This window comes from Rhinatrema bivittatum, chromosome 13, assembly GCF_901001135.1.
Source record: "Rhinatrema bivittatum chromosome 13, aRhiBiv1.1, whole genome shotgun sequence".
NCBI lineage: Eukaryota > Metazoa > Chordata > Amphibia > Gymnophiona > Rhinatrematidae > Rhinatrema > Rhinatrema bivittatum.
In genome coordinates this window covers 53,383,529-53,397,182 of record NC_042627.1, presented here as the reverse complement: position 1 = coordinate 53,397,182, position 13,654 = coordinate 53,383,529, and the positions used below count along the sequence as shown (strand labels likewise).

At 48.8% G+C, this 13,654-nt stretch overlaps 1 protein-coding gene across 5 annotated transcripts in view; it reads right to left on the bottom strand.

Annotated features, from left to right (window-relative positions):
- Nucleotides 1-253: 253 nt before the first annotated feature.
- MYO5C (myosin VC) overlaps nucleotides 254-13,654 on the bottom strand; it is a 180,676-nt gene continuing 167,275 nt past the window's right edge. For 2 of the 5 annotated variants that reach the window (XM_029575910.1, XM_029575911.1), the window contains 3 exons: nucleotides 12,018-12,192; nucleotides 3,742-3,822; nucleotides 255-2,852 (listed from right to left, as the gene is read on the bottom strand). In XM_029575910.1, coding sequence (XP_029431770.1) covers nucleotides 2,700-2,852; nucleotides 3,742-3,822; nucleotides 12,018-12,192 — 409 coding nt within the window. In that variant the 3' untranslated portion in view covers nucleotides 255-2,699. Of the gene's footprint in view, nucleotides 2,853-3,741; nucleotides 3,823-12,017; nucleotides 12,193-13,654 lie in introns of all 5 variants that reach the window. The other 3 variants (XM_029575909.1, XM_029575912.1, XM_029575914.1) reach the window with 3 other exon arrangements.

Sequence of the window (13,654 nt, the reverse complement as noted above, 5' to 3'; positions counted from 1 at the left end):
ATGAAACGTATGAAACATATGAAACGAATGCACATCTAATTGACATGTAATGGGAATCATATGAAATGGATGAAACGAATGCACACCCCTAGCGGTTACTACCCCCTAACTAATTAAGCTAGATATTTCACTTTGATGCAGTTCGAACACTGCTCTCTACATTAATGGTGGGGGTGGAAGGGAAATAGAACCAAAAGGTTACTAAGAGCCAAGAGTAACAGATAAGTATGAGAGAAAAAAAAAAGTGGGAAACTTGTTGGGTAGACTGTTTGGGCCGTTTGGTCTTCTTCTGCCGTCATTTCTATGTTGGTTATAAATTAAGGGGGCTCATGATGTTATAGCCCAACAGACGCCAGTTACAATGGAGCTGGGAGCCCAAGGAGTAGAAAAACTGCCAGTCAAATATTTAAGAGGACCCAGTATGGTGGTGGGTGCCAAGTTTGAAAAGAATTCTTAAAAGAAAGAAAACTGGGGAATCTTTTTTTTTTTTTTTAAACAGGACTCAGTTACTTCTTTCTGGAATCACATCATACCAGATTGTGTTCTCTGCCCGATGGCCATTCCCTTCAATTGCCATATTTTTCATGGTTTATTTTTAATATCCACTGACATGCGTAAATTGGCTCTCTGAAATATGCCTTCCCTCAATGTGTGCACTGTTCTGTCACGTGTGTCCTTTCTGCCACATTTACAGAAGGTGTCCCCAGGGCTGCGTTTAGGTTTTGGAAAGAAGATAATGCTCAGAGATTATATTTTCCATAGAAAAGGAGCTGGAAATGTCACCAGTACCCACTGGCAAGTTTCAAAGAGAAGGCATGCACATACTTTGAAATTAGGGGCAAATTCCAAAGTCCTCAGTCAGGAGTCATGCACCAGAGATCCTTCTGGAACCTTGCAATCATGGACCCTAAGTTCAGCCAACAGGTGTCGTCACTGCATAATAAACATATCTATTTATGAACATTTTTATCCCACTAGTCTGAAATACTGGCTCCTAGCGGGTTACGGAATACACAAAATGCAATCCTATAATATCAATAATTAGAAACAGGGAGCATAACAAACAATACATAAAACAAAAAATAAATAACAATAGTAAAAACCCACAGAAAGCCACTCAGACTATCTATGCATACCTACAATACAGAAAAAATAACCTCACAGACCAAGCAAAAGCTCACTGAAAATAAAAAGTTTTAAATTTTTTTCCCTAAAATATAAATGTAGAAGATCCAAAGGGAGTGAATTCCATAAATTGGGCTTTGCTGTTAAGACTCAGGCATGGGTTTCTATTAGGCAAACACACCTCAAAGAAGGACCAGAGAGTGAGGTTTTACCTCTAGAACGTAAACAATGAGATGTAACATACTCCTGCAGCAATGAACTCAAATAACCAGGCCCAAGCCTGTGAATGGCCTTAAAAACCAGCATGGTCCTCTTGAATTCCATGACTCCACCCCTCCCTTCCTGCCAGGAGTTGTGAATGCTACCTCCACAGCACCCTAAGCCAAGCCGGGCTGTGAGAGACTTGAACCAGGAATCCAAGTGGGGACCTTCTGCACAGCACTACCAATGAACCACTAGGCAGGCCCTTCACATTTATTTCTTCTTTGACTCTTTAGGGAAAGAGTTTGTACACAAAACCAACATAAATATTTCCTAAAAACTGGAGACAGTTTTTCTCTTTTCCTAATTTTTTTTCAAGTTTGTATTTATTTTTATTTGATCCCTGCCCTCCTGACACTATCTGACAACAGAACAAGTCATTCCTGTGAGTACCAGCAAGTAGCGGGGCGAACAACATGCATATTTGTTATAGCAAGGGTTTCTAATCTATTCTCTCCCATGATTATATCGAATTATGTACAGACCCCTCAATTACTTTCTTTCCTTTTACCAACCTATGCTCAAGTTTTTTCCTAATAAAAAATAGAGGAATTTGTCTCTATTATTGAAAATAGAACCAAGAGTCCTAATTCATTCTTTTCATATCAATTTTATTCATCTTCTCTAAAATATTGTTTCAGTGGTACAAGGATGTGCCAAATAAAACCTTCAATGTCTTTTCTTTAAAAAAAAAAAATCTTACTTTCAAAATAGAATGCTTTATAAAAAAATTTGATATGCATATAAATATATGTCTATTGTCAATATAAATACCTTTCTTCTGAGCGGCAAGCCTTGTGCTTCTACAGTGTGGGGAGAAAAGACAAATTTAATCACCACCCAAGTAAGTGGGATCCAAAGGCTGGAATGCCGTTCAGGACAGTTCTAGAAATTGGTGCTAGAGTTAAATGCATTTTTCCCAAAATTGCTGATAAGGCATTTTTTTTTATTTTAAAAGTGTGATTTTCCTGCACTAAGAGGTAGTCCAGTAATCAGCAGTACCAAAACAACATAGGAAGACGAGAAACATTAAATTAAAAGGTGGCAGTGTGTGCCCCAAGGCTTCATAGTTCTTTTCAATTTTCTCATTTGTGGATCTTTTGGCACCTGAATAAAGATGATTTTTTTTTTGTACGTAGTATCTGCGGGTACCGGTGCTGTGAATGGGAAATTGCTGAACTAATAGTCCGTGGTGTCCTCAGCAATTGTCTTTTTGTAAAACACTTCCCAGGAAATCCAGCAGAGCCCTGACAGAGCCCAAGGCGTTCATCTTCGTTTCAGGAAGCAGTGAAAAGTCTTTTTCTGGTCATCTGCTACAGTCTTGTAAGGAAGCCAAGTTTCAGGCTGCTGGGGATCTGGATGACTTCCAAAGCGTGTGGTGAAGGGCTGAATGGAAACGTCACTTGAAAGAGATATTTGCTATCCAGCATCAGCTGGGGCGCATCTTCTCGACTGTTTAACTTAGACTGCAATAAAAAAACATGAATGGTCATGAGCACCTTCAGCATTAAAGGGACAGGATGAGAAGGCTTCTCAGCTCCTGCACTAAAGGAACGACACTTTCACGGACATCTAAAACCACCACAACCCAGACCTTCGTGGATAATCCAGCAGGGGGAGAGATCCAAACACAGTCAAGTGCCTTTGCTTTACAAGATACAAATGCTATGACTACAATATGGCAGCAGTGGGGTACCCCCAACTTCAGGAAGTTCTGCACCCATGGATTGCAGTTATCTATTTTTATTGTACATCTACTTGTATCACTACAGGATCAAATTTCCTCAATGATTCTGGACACAATAAATACAAATAATGGAAACAAACCCTACATTTACCTCAAGGTATTCATACAAAACGGATGCATGTTTTCATACAGCATAGCTCAATTCTTGCCAATGTCTGTCTGGTGAAATTCTATATTTAATAAAACTGGATACAATTATGAAAATATTCTAGAACAAAGCAGGGATGTCAAATTCCTGGGTAAATTTTGAAAAAGAAGTGATTGTACATATACTACCATATGTTTAAAATCATGCCATCATGAAATTTATTTTCTGATAACAAAAAACAGATTTATATTGAAACCTTTGTACTTATATTTCCTGTGCACAGCATTTGAAAATAACAATATCTTTATAATAGTGGGGTTTATATATTTTTAGGTCCCAAGATTAACAGGCTGATACCTCACAGCAGCATAAATGTGGCTCAATGAATTTATTTTTAATTTAAAAAAATATGAAATGATTTTGAGTATATTTTAACAAAAATCACAAAGGATGCTGCCAGAGATGCCAGAACTGGTGCAACTTTCCCATACATTAAATGAAGATTGCAAGAGAGATTTACCTGAACTTTGCGTACAAACGACGGTGCCACTCGCTTTTCAAAGTCATCTATCGGGGTGTAGGAATTCAGGATTTTCACAATCTGTGGAAAAGACAAAAAGGAGGTGCTTAACAGAGCCAAAATGCTGCAGTTTCGGATAACACCAGTGAGAATAATTTTACAAATCGATTTCCCCAGGCAAAAAACATTTTAGTCACATTCGACGGCTGCCTGAACATTCAGCGAAAAGTGCACATGGAATAATTTGCAAAAGGATTCTCATGCTTAAAACTGTGTTTTATGCACATAAATGCACTTTCTAAGTGTAATTGGATTTTTGAACATTGCCAACAGAAAAGTTGTGGGTAATTCCGGCGCTACTTCATCATCACCTGCAGCAGTACCCGGCATCAAACTTTTATTAACCCCACCCACACCTGCCCTAATCCCCTCCCCCTTTCCCTCATTTAAAAGTTAACGTCGTGATAACAGCCTATCGCATTTTGATGAACGACCCTGTTAGGATCCTAAATCAAGGCAAATAAATAATAGGCCTAAATTTAGGATCCTTGAGGTCAATATTCAAAGCACATTTAGCCGAATATGCGCCTTCGTTCAGCAGCCGCCACTTATATGGCTAAAATGTTAGCCACGTAATTTGTGGACGTGTAGTAGGCAGGTCGGGGCAGAGCGACTTAGCCACATAACTTAGGAGGCTAACTAGCGGTATTCGGTTGTAACCACATAGGTTAACTTCCTAAACTAGATGTGCCATACAGCAGGTCTAAACTTAGCTGGTTATAACTTGTTTGGCTAAGTGCAAAGATATATGCGCATATTCTGTGACATAGCTATGCTGCTGAATATACCTTGTAACTTTGCTGGATAAGTTATATCTGGCCAAGTTACTTAAAAGGTCAGCTTTGAATATGGACCTCCTTAGTTTTAGGAGCTAAATTTATGTGAATTTTCAGCTGAAAACTTAGGAACTAACAGGTCAATACAGTAAAGTGCGGCCGCGGTTACCCCGCTCCTAACCCGCTTTCTACCCACTTTTCGGCTGCGTTAGTCCAACCCGCGATACACTATCCCCTTTAACCTACTCTTACCGCGTCCTTAAATCACCAGGTAACCCCTTCCGCCCGCGGCATGTATATTACATGTAAACGATCGAATTAGCTATTCCCTCCCATACAGTAACGCGCGCCCCGACTATCGCTTTTTTACCCTGCCATTTTGCCGCGCGTTTAACCTGCTAACTTACCGCCTACCCTTACCCCTGCGTTAGAGGCAGGGGTAAGGGTAGGCGGCAAACTTTCCCCCAGTCCCCGCTCACCTGCCCTGGCCGCGTCCATGGGTACTGGTTTCCGGGGCAGCCCCAGTCCTCTCCCCTCCTCCCGAAGCAACGAAAAAGGAAAAAAGCGAAAAAGCAAAAAAAAAAGTTGCAAGAGAGAGAGGGGAGAGAGGATGGGCAATCCTACGCTCGGGATTGCCAGTCCTCTCTCCCCTCCTCCCACAGCAAGGCACGAAAAGCAGTCTTGCTTCGGGAGGAGGGGAGAGAGGACTGGCAGTGTAAAGCAACGAAGCGACTTACTTTTTTTGCAGCCCCCCTCCGGAGACGGACATTGGCGAAGACGACCGTGGCTCCCCTGCCCGCAAAGATGGACGCCTGCATGGGCGAAAGCGGCCCCCGTGCATGCAATTGGGCCGCTCAAGGCGTGACGTCACGACGTTTGGCGTCACGGCATGTGACGTCACGTCTTGAGCGGCCCAATTGCATGCACAGAGGCCGCTTTTGCCCATGCGATGCGTCCATCTTCGCGGGCAGCTGGAGGCAGGGAAGCCGCGGTCGTCTTCGCCGATGTCCGTCTCCGGAGGGGGGCTGCAAAAAAAGTAAGTCGCTTTCCCGAGCATCGGAATCCCGATGGCAATCCCGAGCGTCGGAGAACCATCCATTTCCTGGTACCTGTCATTTCAACTGTCATTTGAAATGACAGTTGAAAAGGAAAATTAGGGCTTACCTCCGATAATTTTCGTTCCTGTAGTACCAAGGATCAGTCCAGACTCCTGGGTTGTGCCTCCGCACCAGCAGATGGAGACAGAGCCAAACTTGTCAGGCTCCCCCTATATATACCAGGGTGCCACCCACAGCCTGTCAGTATAACGCAATGTCAAAGCAGAACTCTGACAACTAAACACTAACTAAACCCCCCCCGGCATAGTAACCGGAGGAACCCCGGGCCCACAGTCCCTAACGACAGACTAGCCCCGGAAAGAGAAAATAGCATACAGAACCAAACAGAGCGGACTCTCCGAAACAGAGAAAACACAGAGGGCGGGACTCTGGACTGATCCTTGGTACTACAGGAACGAAAATTATCGGAGGTAAGCCCTAATTTTCCTTGCCCTGTACGTACCGGATCAGTCCAGACTCCTGGGATGTACCAGAGCTGATATTACTTGGGATGGGATCCGGAGAGGCCTGCTCTTCAACCACCTGCTCCGAAGTTGCAATCCCTTGAACCCCAAACATCCAAAAGATAATGCCGCGCCAAAGCATATCAGGAATCTAAGAAACAGCCCTGATTCCCTGTGTAGAGAGACACCTACACTATTCCAGGAATCCGCTTGGGACCGAGTCGAACGGCCCTTGGGCCCTCGCGGAAACAAAGTACCGCAAAAGGAAATGTGCGGACCCTAAAATGTCCTTGACCCAGCAAGCCACGGTAGCCATGGAGGCCCTATTACTCCACCTTTGGCCCTGAGAAACCATAAAGGAGGAGAGTCGAAATTCGATATCATTTGACACCCCCAACTACCACCGGAAATCCGCACACGTCCACCTTCCTCAGATCGCTTGCCAATGGGTCCGACCCCTGGAGACCCTGAAGAAAGGAAGGTCCACATCCCGGTGTAAGGAGAATACCACCTGTGGGAGAAATAAGGGAACCATGCGGAGCGTCCCCCCACAGCGCCTCACCGGCTTCCAGCATTCGCAAGAAGTTACCCTGACACTCCTCTGGCAGACGCCACCGTCACCTAGAACACTGTCTTCAACTTAAGGCCCTTAAGAATGGCCTGGCTGAAAAAGTGCGAAGGGAGGAGCACATAGGGCTTCGAGGACCACACTCCAATACCAGGAAGGAAACTGAACCTTCAAGGTGTCCGCAACTGATCCGCCCCTTAGGGACCCGGGTTCAATCCGGACGTGCCGCTAAAAAACCTTCTTCAATAAAACTCTCGAACACGACCGAGAAACGCTACCTGACCCCTTAGGTAACCACAGGGCAGCCACAGGATAGACCGAGAGCCAAACCATCCTGTAGAAGTGAAATAGCTGAAAACGGAAGCCCGAGTAACGGGGATTGACTGTTCAACGTACCATGAATCAAAGATACGGCAAACTCACACCACCGCTAAGCAAGCGGACTTCTTCCGTGATCTCAGCAAGGCGACACCATCACGTCAAGTAGCCTTTGCCCCTTAGACGACATCTTTCGAGACCATGCCGCCCGCCAAAGCGATCTACCTGATTGAAAACACATAGGACCCTGGTGGAGGAGATCCGGAAGACCCGGCAACCACCCCGGTCCCTCCACCGTCAGGTCGAGGAAATAGGCAACCAGGGCCTTCATGACCATCCCGGAGCCATCCTAACAGCCTTGGATGGATGGGTCTCCATGCGCCGAAGGATCCCGCTGATCAGAGGCCAAGGAGAGAGACGTCCTCGTGGACCACGGCAACGTCAGAGCATCTGCTCCTCCTGCCCCCGATTCTCTCCGGCGGTCCAAGAACCAGGGAGCCTTGGTCTCCTGGAGCATCACCCTCAGGCCCCTAGCTGGCGTGTCCCATCCGACGCAGATGAGATGGGAGGCCCTGCTGTCAGATCTCATTCTCCTAGGCCGACATACTGGCGTCTCAAATCCGCATGAACGTCATCGACCCTTGTTATGCGAGACGCCGTTATGCTTAGCAGGTGACGCTCCATGCACTGCTGCAGGCTACTAGCCTCGAGGACCACCACCTGACCTCTGGGCAACTCGTGCCTAAAGCTGTAGGTCACCGTTGTCGTGTTGTCTGAGAGGACCCAGACCGACTCTCCTGGGATCATAGGTCGGCCAATGTGACTCGGACGTGGGCCAACAGTCCTGAACCGACCTCTAACCCCAGAGCAATGGGACTCGGAACCGTGGCGATCCCCGTCCCTCCTGGCTTCGTCAATGGTGACGGGAGAAGACTGCACTGACACTGGGCCCCATCAGAGAGCAAAGCGGATTGTAATGGATCAAGAGTGGCCCCGCTCCGATGAAAGGAATACTGTTACCTGGGTAGTATAGAGCCATGCTCTTAGAAAAACTCCCGGGATTGAGAGGAAACGAGAGGCCACCGCATTCGCTAGTGATGACGACCCAGCCGAGGTGCTCCGACTGCGGCCGAAGAGCCAACCGGCCAGGCACAAGGGTAACAGTAGTCCTACCCCTGCGGCTTTGCCACTATGACCACCATGCCTTTGGTAATGGTCCGCCAGGCTGGGCAACTGCACGCCTGTCCTCCCCGACCTATCACCGATTGACGCAATGGCGGGCCGTGGCGCCCCCATACGAAGAATGGGATACGCCGCCATCGGTTGACCCACCTGCGATCTGGTATGGGCCAGAAGGTTCCTTCCTTTTATGCTGGACCGCTTGGTGCTTGTCCGCGTCCCTGCACAGTGTTTGACTACCGGCAGCACTCCTCGAACTGAAGTGATCGTGGCCCATTCCTCGTAGAAGAGAGCCACAGTGCCCCCTTAATGCGGTCGGCAAAAAACGCCTGTCCCGAAAACCGGGAGTCTCCCGAACAAAGGGAAGATGGAGGGAAAGGAGCTCCTGAGCGCGAGCCCACCGGTTTCCCCTGAAAAAGAGAGCTGGATGGGAAGAATGACCTGAGGCATGACTATCTTCCATAGGAGCTCCACCGCATTCTCCAAAGGAGCTCAACCATCCAACTCCTTCCCGAACCGCAGCATCCTCTTGAAGGACTCTGGCATGGACTCGAACGCACCATCCGCCGACCAGACCTGCCACCACAGCAGCTGGCTCGTAGAGCCCGTAGCAGCCATGGAGCGTGCCGAGCCCCGCAGACGAACATACTGGGCATCCACACTGCAGACCACTATCGGCTCTCTATGTCCGGCCTGGCAAGCCTCCTCTTCCAACTGGGTCTCATGGGCCAGAAGTCATGGGGCCTAGCCTAGCCCGACTGTGTGAAATTACTGCCAATTGCCGTCCAGACCCCTAGGGTCGAGATCTCAGGGATCTTCTTCAATGTGGATCTCCGACTTTTGACCGCTGAAACGTCTGCGTGCACCTTGGGAGCTCGCAGGATTTCCAAGACGACCTCCAGATCCATGGGAGCGACCTCCAGATCCATGGGAGCGAGCCTATGGTATGAGGGTCCCAGACCTCCAGATCCATGGGAGCGAGCCTATGGTATGAGGGTCCCAGATCGTCCCTATAGAAGAGAGGGAGGACCCCGGGATCTTCGCTCTCCGGAAACCGGCCCCGCTTCTTAGACCCTGGCGGCGTGGCTCCGTCTACCACTACCCCCCTCGGGGGTGGGGACAGGCTCTCCAATCCTCCTGATCCGAAGCGTCCTTTGAAGAAGCCGAGGCGTCACGTGGCGGAGGGCCCTCCGAGCCTGCTTTGCCCGCAAACATCCCGCAGTGGCCCCCAGGACTCTCCTGCTGTACGCCTGCGAGACCTACGGTCCCTGCCAGCCCTACGCAGTATGGGCAAAATAAAGCGGGAGGTATCTGACTTTGGTAGTCTCCCCAAGGATTGAGCCGGATACCTTCTGCATGCAAGGCTGCAGCCCTAGCACTGAGCCACCGGGCTGCTCCTTGTGGATTCTGAGTTGCCCCTTGCTCCCTCCCCTGAAGAGGCCGTGGCCCCGTCTCGTGCGCTAGGAAGAGAGAGAGAGAGAGCCAGCCAGGTAACCAGGGCCACCGGCTAAGATGGCGACCTTTGCTGCATCAGCCTGCAGCCATTTCGGCAACGCCGCGGGCGGGGCAACGCCGCGGGCGGGGCAACGCCGCGACTGGCAACCCGATCGGTCCTACTGAGCACCCGTTCGCGCGTCCCCCGAAGTCCCTGCCTCGCCGGGGATGTAGGCTGGACCCAGCTCAACTCCTGAGACCCACGTGTGCGCCAACCCCCAGGCTGACTAGGCTGCACCACGAGGCAGGCCGGGTCGGTCCGCGCCGCCCAGCAACCAAAAACTCACCCCTGTGAGCCACGCGCATGCCGACCCACAGGCCGCCCAGGCCGCACCGCGAGGCAGGCCGCGCACCACGAGGCAGACCGGGTCGGTCCGCCTGTGAGCCGCGCGCGCCGACCCGCAGGCCGCCCAGGCCGCACCACGAGGCAGGCCGGGTCGATCCGCGCCGCCGAGCACCCAAAAACTCACCCCTGTGAGCCACGCGCGCCAACCTGCAGGCCGCCCCGGCCGCACCACCGGGTCGATCGGGTCGGTCTGCGCCACCCAGGCCGCACCGCGAGGCCGGCCGGGTTGGTCCGCGCCACCCAGGCCGCACCGCGAGGCCAGCCGGGTCAGTCCGCGCCACCCAGGCCACACCGCGTGGCAGGCCGGGTCGGTCCGCGCCACCCAGGCCACACCGCGTGGCAGGCCGGGTCTGTCCGCGCCACCCAGGCCACACCGCGTGGCAGGCCGGGTCGGTCCGCGCCGCCCAGCGACCAAAAACTCACCCCTGTGAGCCGCGCGCCAACCCGCAGGCCGCAGCACGAGGCAGTCCAAGTCGATCCGCGCCCCCGAGAGAACACGAACTCTCCCCCGAGAGCAGCGCGCGCGCCGACCCGCAGGCCATCCAAGCCGCACCACGCGGCAGGCTGGGTCGGTCCGCGCCCCAGAGAAATGAAGAAAAATTTTTTTTTTTTTTTTTTAAATCCACTGCCCGGGAAACGCGACGATCAGGGAGGAAGGAGCCGAAAGAAATAAAACCGCGCCGCCGAGCCGTCGCCGCGAGAAACTTACCTCATTTTTTTTTATTTTTTAAAACGACGCTGTCCCTCGGCGGGTGCTGAAGCGGCCTGGGTGAGGTGAGTGAGCCGGGCTCCCCGGTATCACCTCGGCTGGGCCGGTTCTCACCTGCAGGGTCCTCAACCCTTGGCCACAGCAGCCTACTACCAGGGGGGGATGGCCCCCTCGGGACCTAGCAACCCCCCGGGGAGGCTCAGGCCCGGTCCTCTGGAGAAACTGCAAGAAAAACAACAAATATCTCCTTTTTTTTTTTTTTTTTTAAACTTTACTGCAAGGAAAGGTAATAAACGAAAACTAGAACTAGAACTAGCCCTCTTACACCTATCCACTAACACCTAAATGAATCAGGCAGGACTGTGGGTTAGGCATCTGACCATCTGCTGGAGACAGAGTTATACTGACAGGCTGTGGGTGGCACCCTGGTATATATAGGGGGAGCCTGACAAGTTTGGCTCTGTCTCCATCTGCTGGTGCGGAGGCACAACCCAGGAGTCTGGACTGATCCGGTACGTACAGGGAATGACAGATACCAGCGTGTCCGTGAAGCGTTAGGCCAGCGCACCCAGGATTCTGTATAGTGCTCTATACAGTAAAATGGGTTGCACGGGCCTAACGCTTCACGGACGCTTCTTGGACGCAGCTTGCATTTGCAAGCTATTTACATACAGTATCGAGTGGTAGGTGAGCTGGACTGTGTGTGCGGCAACCGCGGGTGCGCCCGGCACTAACGCAGCTCTTCCTACCGCTCCTTACTGTATCGGCCTGTAAATAAATAAAATAAATTGGGCAATTAATTTTTTAATTTTCAGCCTTAATATGTATTCTGAATATGTGTGAACCACCCTAATTCATGTATATTATTCTGTTTAGCCTCCTTCTACTCCCATCTGATTTCACAATTTTTATGGTACGTTCCCTTTTTCCCTCATGGAGAGAGGATTCTTAAGTCCTTCTGCCCAGGAAACAGGGTGATGACTGATGTGTGCTTTTGAGTTCTAGACTTTAATTTGAGCTGACATCATGGCAAGAGCTTGTTCTTCCCAATCCAGATATTGGTGATGTCAAGAGAGTAACTTTACATATCCGAAAAGCAATACTCTGGGGTGGGGAAGGATGGAGGTCATGCATGTGTTAATGAAGCTTATAAAATAATTGAATATGGAGAATCAGATATGCAGATTATCGGAAACATCCTAAAATCACATTTCTGTTCTAAATCCAGATGTGCCCCATGAGAAGTCACATGATCATTGTCTTACCTGCACAGTAGAAATGCAAGTACAGCGCTGGTATATTTCATGGGCATCCTCATCTGTGATCTTTTTCACCTGAAGCAGCCAGGCAGCCTGTGAGAGTGGGTCCAGGGTTTCCTTGGCAGTGCTGCCCTGCAAATTTTTGTCCTTCAGCCACTCTTCCAAGTAACTGATATTACACCTACCAGCAGGCAGCAATTAAATGCAGAGACATGAGACATGAGCATTTCTTCTTCAGACTTTGTAAATAATGCAAAAGCCCTCCGTTAATGAACCACTACCAGTGTCAGCTTGCACAACATCATAATGAGAGAGAGTTATTAAAAAGACAGCATGCCCTTATTTGTGGAGTAGTCAGACTGGCAAATATTTTCATGCTATCCAGAGTAAAATTCCACCAGTAATCTTTTTGAGGGAAATTTTCCAAGGCATTTCCATGGGTAAAACACAAACGAGCTCTTTGAAAGTCGCCTGCCTTTTCTAGACGTGCACACACATGCTTTTACACGCAGCACAGAGAGGCATTCCTGGGGCGGAGTTAGGGAGAGGGCAGGCGCACGGTGCCACGCAGACGCCTACATGCGAAGTTTTGCTGGAAAATGTCCCCGCACAAATAGCATGTGTAGGTCTGCGCGCAGACCTCTTCTGACCCAATTTTCAATGGGTAATTTTCGGGGAGTTTTCCTTCACTACACAAGAGACACTAAGGTAAGTACTTTCCTGTTGCAATCAATCTAAAAAACAAAACATTTTTGGCCGATGATTAAGTATAAGGCAAGTTGAAAGTTTAATATATGCCGGAAGTGCCTTTTATGACTGGTGCCATTGAAGTACCAAATTGTTTTGAAAGAGAACTTCTGATATTCCTTGTTTTCCAATTTTCGATGGGAACATTTTTCCCTTTGAAAATGGATGGAAAGTCTCCAGGTAAGAAATGCCTTCAAACTTTATACTTCTGCGCACGGTTGGAAAGCTGCTCTCTAAAGTAGCTGATGTACAATATTGAACTTTTAAGAACTGAAACCCGGGATGTGTCATGAAAACTACCCGTGCACTTTAACAAAGAGGAGCACTACTTTCTGCCGAGGGCTACACATATACAATAAGCTCTCATATAACATTTAACATTTGTACTGAATTTTACAGGGAAGGATTAAGTTGAAGCAAAATCTAACATTGATGGGAATGACCACAGTTTTGGTACAGCATTCATTGCCGGAGGATGTGGTTACAGCAGTTAGTGTAACTGGGTTTAAAAAAGGTTTGGATAAGTGCCTAAGAGGATAAATCCATAAACTGATATGACAATAATTAATAAGCAATAGTATCTCGTGATCTATTTAATGTTTAGGTACTTGTCAGGTGCTTGTGACTTGGATTGGCCACTGTTTGAAACAGGATATTGGGCATGATGGACCCTTGGTCTGACCCAGTATGGCAATTATTATGTTCTTATTGTTTTCACAATTATTTCAGCATTCTGCCTTTTCAGTGTTGGATAAAGGACACTATAATTTCCTTACTTCACCCTGCAATTCCTTCCTTTTTTGTATCACATACAATGTTTTGGGCCTGATTTTCAAAAGGAGCTCCATGCATAAAATGCAGTTTTATCCATGTAAATAGGCTTTTGAAACTTGCCT